Raw genomic sequence first — 17,955 nt, forward strand, 5'->3', positions numbered from 1 at the left:
GTTTTGCTCCAAGGTTACAACTATGAACTCACCTCAAGAGGCAGGTACGTGTGCTTGTGCTCTTGTCCAACTTGCAAGCAGGGCAAATGAGGGTACCGTAGCTTCATCTTATACTTATCCAAGAAGTATTTGGCTACAGTGCACTCTACTGTTTGCCCATTTTCAAGCTGCAGAGGGAATCTGTCCAACAATGAAAAGAAATAAACAGATCATTATCAATACGCTATTATGAGAACATATTGATCATGAAGTAGATTAAAACAGAGGGAACATATTCAATGACATTTATTAGGAGGGGAGATGGTTTTGGTTATTAAAATACATAAAACATATGAAAACAAACATTTGCCAAATTTCCAAATTCTTCAAATTTTCTTCATTTCTTGATTGAACTTTAAACATATTTCATAGCATACTGAAACCCCTAAGTACACTTTTTTGAGGTACAAAGGAAGAAAATATAAATGGGAAAACGTAAATATAGGGAAAGCATTATCTGAAGGAAATGGAAGCAAAATCATACATAATATAAGCCCCATAATTTTATTTATTTTACCAAATAAGTCCTTGTTATAATATGGAGAGCATCAAGAACACTAACGTTAAAAGGCATTGAATCCTCCAACTGTTATTGAGGCTATGCTTTTTCGGCAATTTGTTGATAATTGATGTTAAAGGCATGGATTATATCTAATTTTGTGATTGCAGCTTGAAAGATTGCTTCAAAACTTGATTACCAATTAAACGTTCCTTAATTTTAATTTCATAAGGGTGCAGTCCAATATCCAATATAAAAATATTTTTTTCAATATAATCCCCAAAATCTGCATCAATGTATGCATTTGTTCTTCAAAAATACTAGACATTACCCATGACTTTGGGTTGGCTGTATACGCTGTAGACAAGATCTTTTATTTTGAAAATGTTGTGACTTTTATGATTTTCATATGACAAATGGCTTCCAAATCACAAATGTCATTAGTATAAGCAGTTAATAATACAGTGAGGCATGCCTTCATGAGTTTACCTTCAAGGCAAGGTTCATTATGGTGCAATGGCAGTTATGAAAAGATACAGAAGAAGGAAAATTCTTCAGGGGGCATTTTACAGGAGGGTATGTCAATAAATTTCAATAGGCAATTATCAAAAACACTAAATTTATGTTCAAATTAACATATTTCACTCACGATTGCATTTGTGCTGGTCTTCTTGTCACATTACACACACGATATTTTCGCCGCATGGTTCCACAATGGGTGATTTCAATTTTCAGACCCTTAATTTCTTTCGTGAACTTGACCCGCTGAGAGTCGGTCAAGGGCTTTCTTTGCTCGTGTATGTCTCGAATGTCAAGCACTTCACACATGAATTCTATCACAGGCTGAGCCTTATAGAATGCAGTGGCCGACACTAAAAACATTAACAAGACCATTAGTAAATGAGATAAAAAAACTGTTCATGATCATGTCACTTCTTGGCAAGATAAAATTTTACTCTAACAAATCACAATTTTCAATTATAGTGAAAGGAAAATAATACTTAGTGACACAGGAGGACTTACATCTGCTCTTAAGCTTTATTCTTGGCACTCAAGCAGAGTGAAAATCCAAAATTACCTTACCGCAACATTCTCTATTCAAGGTTATCTGAAATCACTAGTTGAGATGATTTCATGATGGAATTGAAATAAGAAACCTTGTTCTCCATCTTACTATCATAAACATCATCAGGTCACCTTATGATGTTGAGATTTGACTAAACCCAGACTACATTAAATACAAGTTGTGGGGGAAAACAAAGTTTCTTATCTTAATTCTAGTTCAATACAACAATTAATAAAATTACAACATAACTTAGGATAAGAGTCCTTGAAGACCAAAAAGACTGAATACTTAATATAACTTATAAGAAAGGTTTTAATCATGCAATTTTAAACATTATTCATGAAAAATGTCATTCAAGCCCTATTCCCAGGAGGGTGTTGGTTGTTTTTTATGATATGAAATTTGAGAGATTAACGGTTGAACCAATTGATTTAAGGATTCGTTTTTCTTTCACATAGTTTTCAATCATAACACTGGTAGATTGAAACACAAATAAATTAAAATTTTAAATATTCAATTTACTGACTTCTCCCACAGGATTTTCATGACATGTTTTAAAACCCTCTTCAGCAGTATGTGGATAATGTGTAGATGCATATGATTCAATTCATTAACACAATGCCAGAGGTGTAAAACAAGGGATTTCAATGTAAAATGGAACATCATTTTAGTATACTTTTCAGGAAATACTTCAAAAAGAATAGGCAAACTTGACTAAAATCTATGAAAAATTAAGAAAATGGGGCAATATACTGCATTTTCATGGCAAATACACATTAAATAACTAAGTTATGCAGCCATTTTTATACTTCACATATGATATAAAATATTTTCTAAAAACCCACCATCAATGTTGAGCATCATCTTCCACTGAGATGGACGCACTGATTGATGAAACCCAAACCAAACCTCTCTGCCACCACCGAGGGGATGGTAATAACCATCAGGCGAAGAGAAGAAGGAACGCCCAACAGGAGTATATGTCATTGAAGGTAAATGCCTCATTACCACATCAAGAGCCTGCAAACATATCAGTCATAATTTTTACAAAACTGTCACTAAAATTCTAAGCAACGAAGTTACTTCACTTCTCTAAAAAAGGCCAACAAAATATGGATTAAAAGTTACTCAAACATATTGGGGAAACAAGAAACTTCTTAAGTTATTTTGTTGTTGTTATTTAACATATTACTGATAGAGAATAGAAAACAATTATCCATTTATTAGCAAAAAAATTAAATACTCACCAGTATTGCATCATAGGGGATTTGTCTCGTACGACCTTCTAAAGCTTCTTCAAGAGCAAACAGAGATACCTGAGCTACCCACTTGATGATAACTCGGAACACCCTGTCTTTGCCTTCCCCTGGCAATGTAACCTGGGAGGAAAAAAAACTTTGTTAAATAATAGTCCCAAGACAAATTTTTTAGTAGTCCAGTACCATATTTCATCAACCAGGAGTTTATTATTAGTTTTGGTAGTCTACCATTTAAGGCATGTTTTGGGTGGACAAAGACTGACATTTCTTTGTCTCTCCTAAAAAATAAAACCTGACACTCAACACTAAATAGACCATTTTCCTGTTCCACACAACCACTTCCTCCCTCCATACCATCCAACATGCCCATTTTTTTTCTATCTCTTCCTGAATTGTATAATGCTCTCCCCTCTATCAGCTTGCCTAATGTCTTCTTGCCAATCAAAATGCTCGGCATCCATCTTTCCTGCCTTCTTTTAATTTCTCCCAACAACCCTCTCCTTCAACTAGTTAATATTTATTCATTTTTTCGCTTTCTGTCCATGACAACTTTTCCATCCTTCTCCAAACCCACATTTCAAAAGCCTCCTACCTAAGCCTATTATCTTGTTTCAAAAACCATGCTTCCTCACCCTACAAAACCACACACCACATCAACCTCTTTGCATAACACGATTCTTCTACTTACATCCTTAACATTTAGACCATCTGGAACCAAAATACTGCCAAGATGGGTAAACTATTCTACCCGCTCTAGTTTTCGCCATCCTTTTTTAATGTTTAACTTACCTATCCTCCTCCTAGAAAACCTCATAACATTTGTATTGTTTACATTGATTCTCACCTTATAACTAACACATTGATTTTCTAGTTTCACTCTGCAAAGAGGGTAACTCGTCCAACTGCCTAACTAAGCTAGGATCATCTACAAACCTTATTTTGAGAATATCGTACCAGTATTCCCCTCCAACAGGACATAACCTATCATAATGTATTAAAATTTTCATAATGATCAACTACCTTTTTCATGCTTTAATTGAATGTAAGTATCAATACAATCAAGTTATTTTCATTATGAATGCATGAATACTAAATCAAAAACGAATTAAAGTAAAATTGAGTAGTTTCAGGTGTGATGTGGTGGAAGTCAAACATAATGAAGAACAGATAGTAGCCATTTCCTACTAGATATTATTAGCAAAATTAAAGTCACTCCAAAGCTTAAAGAACCTAACTGGGGCAGCAAAATTGGGAAATAGCATAGTAAACTAAACTACATTTTAGCCAATGAAAAGATATTTCACTATTAAGACCCTGATTAAAGCAAGCTTTGACTTCCAATCTTCAGGAAAAAATGGAAACTAAGTCTTTCTTACCAGCCTATTACATCCATAGGGTACTTCACTCATAGTTGACTTAGATCAACTCAAACAAACTTTCAGGTAGATAACTGTTGAGTGCGTGATGTTAAATGAACAATCCTCATGCATAACAATCAGGTCTACCTAAATCATCTCGGGAATGCTAAATTCAAAATGTGTTAATATACTAGCTGGTAAGCTCCTGCTAAGAAAATTCTCTCCAAACAATGAAATTTTGTTCTTAATCCATCATCCCAATATTGCAAAAAAGCTAGTGCAGAATAGCACAAGAAATAGACACATAAGCTGATTCAATTGAGGCTTAAATGAAACCAAAATAATGCGAGCTTAATGTAATGAAGCAAATAAACTGCACATTTCCAAAATTTCAGCTCCATTGTAATGTGCTCATAAACTTTTCAAACCAAATGGCTTTCACCAACAATTATCCAATAGTTTACCTCCAAGTCAACACGGTCATTTCCAATCGGAAGAGGATCTCTGGTATAAAGGTTGTTCCTTCCATCGAACACTGGCTTTAATGTACCAAATATCTTGGTATAAGCATGCACCATGGTTTCAATTATTTCTCTGAAAAAATAAAGTAATAAAGATGAGCTGAGAAATGAAAAAGATTACAGTTTAAACCATAATTTACTCAACAGGCAGCATCAATAAAGTACACCCCCCAAAAACTCTACCTATGGGATATACACATGTCAGATTTTGGAGAATTCTGTTTTTGAAACCTTTACATTTAGCACGAGCTATATCACGAAATTTTGTAAGCAAGGTATATCATTTTTGGGATACTAAAATCTTTGCACTAGACGAAGGAATTAATGTTATTCCTCAAACTTCCTTATATCTGTATCATGCCAGAACTTGAATTGATGGTGACAACCTTGAGAATGGTCACAATCTTCAGTAATTATTAATGCTAAGCGAAATTCTTTTGCTCTATGTTCTAGCAAATTTTTGTTGGTTTTTTTGGTAGTATTAAGAACAAAAGAGCATATTTTACCTGTTTACTTTACGGGGGCACTTGTCAGGTTGTATATTGATGTCATAGTGATGAACATAACCTCTTGGCATAGAAATTTGAAAATGATTTGCTCTGAGCATAATAGGCCTTCCTTCTCTTCCTAAATTGGGTCTTCTGGGGCATGTGAACACTGGAAAAAATAAAAAATTACATTAGCTACTAGAGGTACAGTAGCAAATATTAAAGGTGAATTTTCAATTAAACAATAAAATATAAGTTGATAAAAGTAATGCAGTATCTAATAAACACAAATACTGAAGAAGTGTCTACTAAAGGCTAAACATTAGAAAAACAAATTTCACAAATATTTCACGACAGCAGAAAATTGTAAATGTAAGCATCCAAGTAAATTTGAAGTAAAATAAAGCACAAGGAATAATATAAGGCAATTTAACAACCATGAGCCAAAATTAGCATGTGTATTTTACACTTTTAAAAGATAAATAGTAAGAAAGTGATTCACTATGCTCATAAACTCAATCTAGTAATGTTATCTAAAATTTTAAGCACAAAATGTGTTATTACATAATTTTATTAGAAGTATGATTTTTTGAGAATGCTTTAAAAAATTAGTGATCTAGCAGCCACTTCCTGAAAACAGCATAAAAATGTTACCACTTTACAGAGAAGAAATGAAAATATGTTTATTACTAGGAGTGCATTTAGCATTATCTTATTTCTTTCAAATTGAAAATTAAATTATTTTTTCTTAAAACACGGCTACTAAAACATTATAAAAGAATTTTTTTGGTCTTATAAATAAATTCCTGAGAATCTTCATAAATGATAGATTCAGCTGTAAAAGTTATTAAAAATTGACCGACAAGGTGAGGTACAATTTCTTTGGTGAATGAGTGATAACATTTAGAAATTGAGAGAGCTCACTGAAAGTTTGAGAGGCTATAAAATACAATTCATCAGAGTGAAATCATTTAAATTTTGTATACTCCCTTAATTCATTGGAGAGATGAAGTATGCCAGGTTTCATCAAAATCTGAGTGATTAGTATTAAAAGCATTTTTTTAAATTGACACCTGAACTCTAATGATTCAATTTATGACTTATCCTGTTTCAGGGTTAAAATTTAAGCAAGAAAGTTAAATCTTTAGATTGCCAACTCTAGGCTATACACAGCCATCTCTTTAAAGAATCAAGAGCCATATAAGTCAGTTTAGGAGCATAATAATAAGTTAAGATTTCACCAGAGAAGTGAGTCAAACAGCAGCAAAAAGATGCCACCTTCTATTTTCCTGTCTCTACAGTAACGTAAAGCTGGAATTATGGAAAAACATCTTAAAAATATGTTATGCATTGCAGCCTAAAAAGGCATTAAAGTTTCACCGTAGAAAAATCTCAACATAAGCAGCATCACCTGCCAATCATGTATATCCACATAGTAAATTGTGCTGCGCTAAAGACAAAGAAGGGCACAGATGCAATCGAAGGAAGAAAGACTTCAGGCAAATTCTAAAACGGAGGACACAATATGTATTGACACCTTCATGCAGGTTTGAACAGTCTAAATAAATATTGCAGCCTGACTATTTTTTAAAATGTGTACATTTTCAAATTTTTTGGCTGGAAATATGTACCAAAGTTCAAAACACCATTTGTATCTAGTGGCATATTAAGTGGTAAATTCATTGTGCATGCAAATGTGTAATTAAAAGGCTAACATGATCCTTAAATTCTTATTTTGGTGAACCAATTATTTCAGTTCTCCGCATTTGGTGGCAAAGTTCAAAACACCATTTGTATCTAGTGGCATATTAAGTGGTAAATTCATTGTGCATGCAAATGTGTAATTAAAAGGCTAACATGATCCTTAAATTCTTATTTTGGTGAACCAATTATTTCAGTTCTCTGCATTTGGTGGATTAGCTTTGAACATTGATTCCTGGGGGGGACTTACGTTGTTGTGTACCCTGAATTCATTTCAATTCCAGTATTCAAAGAAACTGTGGGAGTAACTTTTATTGGGTCATCCGCTAATGTACATTAATATGAAACAATTTCAAGGCATACAATTCATTCAACTTGAGTGGGATCTCAGTCAAGGCAAATTTGCCTTCTCAATAATCTCTATCACATTTCAATACAATTTTTAAATATCTCTATGACTGACACAATTGAAATAACTAACATTGAATTGAAGTTCCTGCATATGATAAGGAGGTTCCCAAAAAGAGCAATTAAAAAAAACCAAGCAGGCATGGAATATTATTTCTGAGCAGCTTGGTGAAGGGTACAACTTTGCTGTAGTCCCTCATAGGACTCTTTTACAAGTTCATTCTAGAACAACATTCAATGATATCATCAGGAATTTGCCTGGACAAAGTTTTACAGAAGATTAACTTATAAAGCTTGATTCTATTGTTTCAAGCTTCACTTCGTAGAAGTAATTAATATCCATTATTAAAATAGAAAGAAAGACTCGTACTTTTCCACAGATTTTATTATACGGTACAACGCGTTTCACCGACTTGCGGCATCATCAGGTACAAATTTGCAAAACAGACAGAGCAAGCATATATACCCTCAGGACAGAGTGGGGGCGGGGAGGGTTGGAAGGATTTGAGGGGGGTGGGGGCTCGCAGGTGCGTTGATGGATTGTTTTGACCATTTCCAGGCTAATTTCTCGGAGAGGAGTGGGGAGGGGTATGGGAATAATTGCTCATTACAAAGTGTCGTGTTGGGGTTCACCAAGTGCCTTCTAATCTCTAATTGCTCGAGAGCATCCATTTTTAATCCTTTTGGGAGTGTGTGTAATATCTCTGGGACAAAGTCACTGCTGTGGTTGAATTCTAGTAAATGCTTGGCGAAGAGAGAGTTGTTATTCTGATTTTTGTGACACCTAGCGTGTTCCTTGACTCGTAACTAGATATTCCTGCCGGTCTGACCGACATAAACGCTGTTGCAATCCTCGCATTTCAGTTTATAAATGCCTGATTTGAGAAGGCTATCCTGAGTGTCTTTTCCATTGGCTAGAAGTTTGGAGAGGGTTATGGGTGGGTAGAAGGCTGCTTTGAGTGAGGTGGGTAGGCAGTTGGAAATCCTATATGAAAGATCTCCCAGAAATGGGATCGAGCACCACTTAAAATCTTTAGATACTGCGGGCTGAGATACGAAAATGCTTTTTATGGCCATTGCTTTTTGTTTTTTCCGTAGTAATGTGTCAACTAGTTTGGGGTTGAAACCATTGTTGGTAACTATATTAGTGATAGTAAAAGTACGAGTCTTTCTTTCTATTTTAATAATGGATATAAAGCTTGACATTAAATACGATCTAAGGATCCTTAAAAGTTAGTGCACCTACTAGCTAACATGATGAACTTCTAGGAGATAATATTTGTCCCAGTGAAACACAAATTGGGAAATTTAACAATTCCAAGCTATTAAATGTTTCCATGTTAAAGCATAAAGACAAGGAATTCCCTAAGGTGCTGTTTAACACACATGATGAACAAAACACACTAGACGTGAAAGAAGCGAATAATGTATATTTCATAGAAAATAAATGGTTTCTTTCTATTTCTAAAAAATTTGAGACCTTACTTTTGGGATTACCCTTGTACCATCTTGTCTACTAGAAAAACAAAGCCCAACATGGTATTGCCAAAGGACAACAAGGAAGACTAGACAGTCCTGAAATATTATTTTTATATGACATTCACTTGAATGATTGTAAAAAATTAATATTCTACATTTAAATGCCTGGAGTGTCAGGGGACTAAATTGAATGAACTTCAGATGCTTATTGTGAGATGATTAACATGAGATATCATAAGAGGCTTGGATGAGCAGTAGCTAATGAGAAGTGCAGTTTATACTACAGTTAAGGATACAAAACGGTTACTACCATGGAAATAGGGAAGTTGTGGTGTTAGCATTTATCTAGAGGGCAAATATCAATTCAAGGAGTTTGAAGTTCTCAATTTTATACCGCAATGCATTTAGAAAATGTAGTTATACTTATTCAGGAACTTTATATAGTTATTGCCTGCATGTGTATACAGGCCATTCAATGAGGATATTAATGTAAGAATTTATGCCATTAGCTCTAAAACAATCAACCTTCTATTATTCTTTGAATGCACTTTAATCCAACATAATACTCATGCCCCTTGAGTCCTTATTCTTCCATGTGATACACTTGAAAATATTTAGTGAAATAGAATATAAATGCATTTCACATAAAGAATAAAAGATTGAAAAGAGAAACTAACTAACAGGAGGTAATAAGAAACTTACTTGGAAGCTCCGGAGGCTGAGGAGGCTGGTTTGGTGCTTGTGGTTGTTGTGCCTGCCCCTGTTGTGCGGGGACAAGCCCCAAGGGTGGGACCCCCACCCCTGCACCACCGCCACCACCACCCACCACCACTGGGGGCCCACCTCCAGCACCCACTCCAGCTCCCACACCCGCACCCACTCCCGGTGCACCAACTGGAGGTCCACCCCCGGCCCCACCACCTCCCGGTGGGCCAGGGGGAGGAGCTGATTATGATTAAAATTAAAAACCAAATTCAACATTAGTGCTGGTAGACAATATACAATCACAACAGTCAAATGATCACACTGCATGGACTTTTTCGCCAGATTTGGAGCATTCTCAACTTCTGCAGAATGCATTAACATACTGAGATTTTATCATTAATTAAATATAATTAATAAAATTAATCAGTATTTTAGCATTGGAGCTATCATCACATCAGCATTTCTCAGGCATACTGAAGAAATATTCTATTAGTAAGACCAATAAAAATAAAGAGGAGAAAATTATTCAGGCAAACATTGCACACTGATAGACATGACATATTAGACTGACGGAGTACTTTGATGAGCCTGAAAATAAAATGTCTAGAATCATTAAATGCTAATTCCATTCACTTCATACGTTGAACACACATAATTATGATGTTCATGGGAAATTTAAAAGGCATTTCTTAAACATAGGTTTCCCATTTCTAAATATCAACGACTTTCTATCATTTATTATTGTGAGCTATAGGAAGAATAGATACAAGAGAAGTTAAGTCTAATCTATTGTAATTAAAATATATTTTGGAAATCTGTGAAGCAGAACACGCTTGGCTCGAACAAAAATTCAACGCTTAGCAAATCATATTCTAAGAAAACTTTCTAAACACTAAATCACCAAAATGAGAGAAAATTTATAATACTCAAACTATATATGCATTAAACATGCAAATGCAACTCTCATGCTAAAGTTATTTCAACTCTGAAAAGTACCTATTGCTCTCACAATGCTTAGAGTCCATGTATTATTTTCCCGGATTAAAGGTGTAGTATATATATGTATCAACTTGCAAATGCCTCGGTATAAGGGCAAAGAGCCCACAGGGAATGTTCACATCTTGGGTGTTTAAAGACAGCAGAACCCATATTGGTGTCAAATATCACATTATTTACAGTACTTCGGATAATTTAAGATAACGTTTCTCAGAAGTGTTTTGGATCAAAATTGTTATTGCAGCAGGGACTAAAAAAGAGTAAGGAGAAGAATTGCACTGGGCAAACTGGCTTTCACAAGGGAAAGTTGATAACAGGGATGTAGAGTAAGGATGTTAAGTAAAGGCTTGTCAAAACTTTGATATGGAGCATACTTATGTACAGCTCAGAAACTGGGGGAAATGGAATTTCATTTAATGTCTACTTCACTCCCTTACATTACATGAGTAATCCAACATATAATGCAAATGGCAACCCATAATTTAATAGGTCAATGCCCGAAACTATTGACCAGTATTATGACCCAAACAAATGAGCCTATAATGGATTAAGACCGAGTTTATATGGGGTGTTTTACTTGTAAGATTTAAAAAACTTTCAAATCAAACATTGCATATAATAACAACTACAAGTCAAAGTCTGGTATTCACACTTTTCATTGAAAAAGGCAAAGTGGTTGGTTCTGGTGATTTCCAAAAATGAACCACTTCATGCCACATGGAGTTCAAAGAAGTTAACAGCTGAGTTTTAGTTGATAAAATATACTCAACAGGGGCTTAGATAAATTAAGAATGATTCCATAAAGAACATTATTATTAAAACTATTCAAATTAAGTACCCTTTACATGCATGTCCTGGGATTTTACTCGATTCATATGACTAATTTTTCCTCGGAAATTGTCATAATGTTAAATTAACACAAGAACACCAAAAGATGGCCAAATAAACAGAATCTAAACAAATCTTAAGCTACCCAATTAAAATGACAAAATTGAGCATGACTTAAGCATCAAAGATGAAGGGTAAACACCAACACCAATTTTTTTTTTAATTTCCACTCCTCATTACGCATTGACTCAGTCAAAGGAATGACTAAAACATTTTTCGCATTTAAATGGCATATCACCAACTTCTTAAAGTTACAATTTCAAGTCCATCATAAAACAAGATAATGAGAGTGATGACAAACAGCTAAAACAAAAATGTACTAGTTCTTAAATGAACTTAGTAAAACATTTTTTTCAATCTCCCTGTGAGACTCAAACACAAACAGGCTGGTATTATACTTATCAAAATAATTTAAAATGTATTTTTGCTGTAATTCATTCTACACACACAATTATAAATTTTGTGTAAACTTTTACATTCTTATGGCCTAATTTAAGATTTGACTGCAGCTTCCAATGTTTCCCCATCCGATATAAAAAAAACTATAAACACAGTAATCAACTCAAAGGTTGGTTTGGTAGGTGATGGTAGAGTTCACCCAATACTATGCCCGGTGGCATGAGAAAATTCACACATCAAGGAAGGGGTGGCAGTTCCTTTCCTTGTGCCAGTTATGGCCAGGTCCCAGGAAGACCTGGTGCCCAAAAAATCACATAGCTTGGGAGGAGCTGCGGGTACCCAGAGAGGCTTGCCCGGGAATCAAACTCGGTCAGCAGTCCAACGCTCTACCCCTGGACCACCATGACCCACAATTAATAATATGAGGGTGGTCCCAGAAGTACCCAGCCTGACCAAGATATTGTGGTAATTGTTTGAAAAATATCACTGTATTAGAAAGTACGCAATCTATAAAGCAGATCTTTCAAGTTTGAAGATGCTACGTTGTTTAGTATTTGTTTGGTAGCCATCAATAGTGAACGTTTTTAGTGAATTTGTGAAAATGGAGAAAATTGGTCATCGTTATATGATACAAAACTTTTATTTGGAAGGCCTCCGCCCAACCAATATAAAAGCTGAACTGGATTCTATCCTGGGTGAGTCTGCTCCTTCGTTTAAACAGTAAAATATTGGGTAGCAGATTTTAAATGAGGCTGTATGAGCTGTCAAGACGAGTATCACATTGGTTGACCAAATGAAGTGACGATTCCAGAAACAGCAAAGAAAATCCAAAAAGTGATACTGGATGATTGTCAACTGAAAAAGCACGAGCTAGAAGGTATAGAAGGCATTTCAAAAAGTGCGGTACATTGCATTTTGGAAATGAAAACTAATAACTTTGTGATTCCACAGAATTTTTATTGTGATACGACCCGGGTTTCGACGTTCAACGTCATCTTCATCACCTGAAGATGACGTTGAACGTCGAAACCCGGGTCGTATCACAATAAAAATTCTGTGGAATCAGAAAGTTATTATTTTTCATTTCCAAGATGAATCGATTCCATAAAGTCACGCCGGAAACCATTAACTAGGTACATTGCATATTAACTGAAAATTTGGACATGAGAAAGCTGTGTGCAAAATGGGTGCCACGTTTGCTCACACTCGAGCAAAACCAGTGTCGTGAAGATGTTTCAATTGAGTGGTGTTTAGCAAAGTTTTACAGCAACAAAGCAGAATTTTTGCAATGGATGAAACATGGGTCCAAAACTTCACACCCCAGAAAAAAGAATAATCAAAACAATCGAATCAAAAGGGAGAACTAGTTCCAAAGAGGGCAAAGACCATTTCATCTGCAGGCAAGATGATGGCATCAGTTTTTTGGGATACATGTGGGATAACTTTCATTGGCTATCATGAAAAAGAAAAAACTATCAACGGCAAGTAATATGCACACTTATTACAACATTTGAGCAAAGAAATCAAGCAAAAGCGGCCGCATTTGGATAAGAAGAAAGTGTTGTTTCATCAAGATGATTCACCAGCTTACAAATCCATTATTGCAATGGTCAAAATTCATGAATTTAAGTTTGAATTGCTACCTCATTTGCCAGATTTAGCCCCTCAGATAATTTTCTGTTCACAAACATGAAAAAATGACTCGGTGGTCAAAGATTTTCCAACCGTAAAGAAGAGATGTCAGCAGTTAATGGCTATTTTGAGGAGCAAGACAGTTCTTATAATAAAAAGGGCATCGAACTTATTGAACATTGCTGGGAAAAGTGTATAGAGCTGAAAGGAGATTATGTTGAAAAATAAATAATTTTTTACAAAATTTTTGTGTTTTCTTTGTTGAGTTCAGTACTTCTGGGATTACCCTCATATATTCAAGTAATATTGCATCCCCCTATTACACTAATCAAAAAGATAATAATTTTACCATGATATTCATTTGGATTTTGTTGTTTGACTTAATAAATGTCAACTAAAATCCTTGCCTCCACAAAGACAAATTTTTCCCACAAGATAGAGGTGCAGCAGAAAAAAATCATGAGGAAAAATGAACTGATTTGAGGAAACCACAAATAACCACCAAGGTAATAAAATGTAAGGTTTGTTAGACAGGCAAGAGTAGAGTTCACTCAACTCTAAACCCAATGCTGATTGAAATTCATGCATCAGGGTATTGAAATCAGTTCCTTTCCCTTGGCAATGGCAGTTTCCAAGGGAGACCTGGTATTCAAAAAACCATCCAGCTTGGGTGAGGAAGGCTAAAGGTTATACCCAGAATTGAACCCAGGTAATCTGGTCCAAAACCCAATGCTAAAGCCACTGGGCCAATCTTTAACCTCCACAAACAAAAGCCTCATCACATGTGGGACAATTTAAATTATTTCTATTGGAAATGAAACTGTGTGGACAAATGGTTTTCACTCAGAACTACTGGGTAGGCCACGTGATTACGATCTCATGAAACTACATTTACTCTGCATACCTACGACGCAGTAGCAGCATTAGTGATTGATTCACTTCAACTCAACAAAATGAACACATAGCAAGTAAAAATTTGATGAGCACACTTCCTTGTGTCCATTTTTATGGAGCATTATTTGTAATTTCACATTTCATTGGATACACTATATTATTGGCATATAACATAAGATGCTTAATAAGGCATAAAATCAAAATTATTTAACAGAAATGTAATTAATTTGTTCCATATCATAATCACTTCTTCCTGTTCTTTACCTTTCTTTAAATAATTTTGCTTAAAATATCATTTACATCAAAAATTGTAATTAAGCCAGGATTAATAGGAAAGTGAAACATTAACAACATAGGAACATAAAAAAAACCTGAAATGTGTTTTCTTAAAATGAATTAGTTGAGGATTGCTAAAGGACACAGGGAATTTATTTATCCACAAGATGCAATTTACTTGTCATCAAATACAAGTGGGCAAATAGTTATTTTCAGATCTATTCAATTGTTGCTCAAATATTTTGTACAAGAAAATGACTGATTGTTTTATATCTATCATTAAAGTTTAAGCGCATATTAACCATCAAAAGAAAAATATATTGTCAAAAAGAATTCCAAACTATGTACCTTACAAAAATTTTAAATTCCCATTTGGTTTCTTCTTATGAGATGTCATGAACCTTATCACCCCTACAATAACATTCAGTGATTTAGGGCAAGATTGTGATAAAATTTTAGACATAAGATCTTTCAAATTAAATTTAAATAGCATAAAGCATTTGAGTAAGTATTTCGAGTAAGTTTGCTGAGCATAAGCCAGGAAGTAATAATGGAATACTTTCACCAAAAATGAGGATCCAGTTGACACAAAGATAGGATTAATAGACACAGAAAGTTCCTCATATAATTTACAATCTAAAATTTCAGCATTTTGATTAATTTATTTCCATTCTCACTGCCCTTCAGCTCATGCAATTACTGGGAAAAAAGGCATGTTTTTAGTTGGTGAAACAAACTTTACATAGCACAGCGAAGCACATTTTAATTAAAACAATATTATTAATTGGTAATAAATCATAAAAAATAATAGCTTGAATTAGTTGAAAAAAATTGACTAAAATATCACCAGATTGATAATTTGTAAGCAATCAAATTAGCCAGGCCAATTCATGGGGTTCTTGAGCATCTAAGGGGACTGATCTTTAAAGAGCACAACAAGAACCAAGCAATATGGGCAAACTATTAAGTCAAAGATTTCTTGGAATGGACTTACATGAAACAATATTTTATCAACTGGCTACTACTTTCTTTAAATAACATTTGATTCTAAAAAGAAACTCTACATCCAAATATCATCTTTGATGCTACCATAATGAGGTAACATCATTGGACAAACCATGCACTCTGAATGGTTTTAAAGTCAAATAGCTGCAATGAAATGATAAATACAGAGGCAAATGGGAGTTCTTAATTGATGCAGCAAACAAAACCACCAAAATAAATACTATTAATACAGTATGAGATGGTTAAAAAAAATGACTTATTACAGTCTTTAATTTTAATGTTTTCGAGAAGTTAATCAAAACATTATTTAACATTTCCTTTAATTTATGCAGTTAATAGGTTAACATGGAATTTGAAGAACCCTGGAAACATAAGTCAAACTGATGCCAAACCATCAAGAGTAACACAATATTCAGAACTATAAGGAGAGCATGAACAAGCTTAGAAGTTATTTCATAAGGCCACACTGATGTGTGCCCTATTAAAACGGATTTTTTTTTAAATTCTGAATAAAAAAAACAGATAAAAAAACACCATGCTGTTTAGTTCTTGAACTAATGATGAGGATACCGTTGAGATTGCAAACAATTCTTTGAAAGGATATAGGACATCAGTTGTAAAACCTAGCAATAATAATAGACCCCTTCTTTATAAAATTTGGCAATTTCAATGAAAATACCACATATCCCCTTATTAAGGACATTGGCACTGAAACATATCAAATTGAGCATCAGCACATTAAAAGGTCAAAATTAACAACAGCGACAAACCCAGGATTTATTTTGGCACAGTATTAGTCAACAGAAGAAGAATATAATACACCATGAACTTATTGTAGTAATTCTCAAACCTCAAGCCTGAACGCGTTTGTAACTATAACTAATAACTTTTGGTGCATGAAGTGCTATTACGTAGAATTCCTCAGAAAGCCTAAGCCTTAGCCCCAAAGATTGAGTTTACAAAATGTGTTATCTTGTCAAGGAAGTGTGATAAACATGCAATTTCATATGGCATCCTACTATCGTACGAAGCAACTAATTCATATTAGAATTTAAACTGAATCATTGAACATTCAGCAAGTACGGAATAATAGGAATTAGGGCGATCAGTAAAGAATAATATGGTCGGCATACCCATAGCAGGGGAGGATGGACGAGGTGCACATGTCTGTCCAGCAACAGACCATGGTGGGACCTCTGCAGGTGAAGAGAAGCACAAGGTACAAATGCAGCAAGCAAAGCCAAGGTAGGTCACAGGATGCAGGCAGTCAGGTTGGCCAGGAAATAACCAGTTACAAGGTGCACAAGGTGTCAAATGGTTTCCCAAATCACCAAACCCCCCAAAAAGGAGAACACCCACGCCGAACAAGGAGGGTAAGGGATACACGGGACGGCACGGAAAATGAAAAGATACATACTTAAAACGAGTAGGAGAAAAACTTATTTCGTATTATCTAAAACTACACTGAACATAATGCCCATTTATTTTTCATTTCACAAATCTTTATGCCACAACCAAAGAAACACTTCTCATTTGGGTCTAAATAACGGAAACTAAAACACTGACGTTTAAAAAATAATTTGCACTAAATTATTACCACTATTAGGTTAAGTATAAGTAAGACCATGACCATAATCGTACGAAATAACATTACATAAAATACGTGACCAAGCGTACCAACGATGTCTCCCTTTTTAAGGTCATTTATTCTAAATATTAAAATTCCAAAGCCACTGGTTATTTTAATACGCACACTTGGAAATGATCACTCAATATGTTTAAATTTAAAAAGGCCACCATGTCTATTCAGCCACGAATATCAACATTTGAAGAAGGAGCATGGTTAGACGGTGTATACTTGGATCAAGGCTTTCAAAGCGAGTTCCTTGAGTTGTGGCGAATAGATAAATAGAAATAAATCAGGAAAGGTTCAGTTGCAAGGGTTTATAAGACCAACATCATGAAGACCTTGGATGTAGCACATTAAGATATGAAATATTTTGCCGTAGTCTAAAGTGCTTGCTACCAAAACAGTTTCAACTCTATTAAAATTCTACATTTTCCAAAGGTTACACCACTATTTACCTTCCTAAATACTATATATATTTAATAATAAAATGAATTCCAACTTCGTAACAAATGAAAATGAGGGTGCAGGTAAAGGTTTTGACGATTTGGAATCAAGGGGTTATGAAAAATTTTAAAACGTAAGTACTTACGCTGACCGACAGGATACATCAATGGAAATAATTTCCTCCTCAAATTCGAGCTATATAAAAAAATTAATATATAACTGCCCCGAACAAAATATCTCGAAATCTTCTCAAGATTCTCCTAACATG

General features: G+C 34.6%; 1 protein-coding gene across 3 annotated transcripts in view; it reads right to left on the reverse strand.

Annotated features, from left to right (window-relative positions):
* The window catches only part of AGO1 (protein argonaute-2), a 41,186-nt gene that overhangs the window by 20,745 nt on the left and 2,486 nt on the right, over positions 1-17,955 (reverse strand). For 2 of the 3 annotated variants that reach the window (XM_071584585.1, XM_071584584.1), the window contains 7 exons: positions 9,521-9,763; positions 5,249-5,399; positions 4,686-4,815; positions 2,852-2,983; positions 2,450-2,624; positions 1,188-1,410; positions 33-180 (listed from right to left, as the gene is read on the reverse strand). In XM_071584585.1, the coding sequence (XP_071440686.1) occupies positions 33-180; positions 1,188-1,410; positions 2,450-2,624; positions 2,852-2,983; positions 4,686-4,815; positions 5,249-5,399; positions 9,521-9,763 (1,202 nt within the window). Of the gene's footprint in view, positions 1-32; positions 181-1,187; positions 1,411-2,449; positions 2,625-2,851; positions 2,984-4,685; positions 4,816-5,248; positions 5,400-9,520; positions 9,764-17,832; positions 17,931-17,955 lie in introns of those variants that run through there. The other variant, XM_071584586.1, reaches the window with a different exon arrangement.

The sequence above is a fragment of the Hetaerina americana genome, unplaced genomic scaffold, assembly GCF_022747635.1.
Source record: "Hetaerina americana unplaced genomic scaffold, ioHetAmer1.1.p SCAF_2, whole genome shotgun sequence".
In the NCBI taxonomy this organism is placed as follows: Eukaryota; Metazoa; Arthropoda; class Insecta; order Odonata; family Calopterygidae; genus Hetaerina; species Hetaerina americana.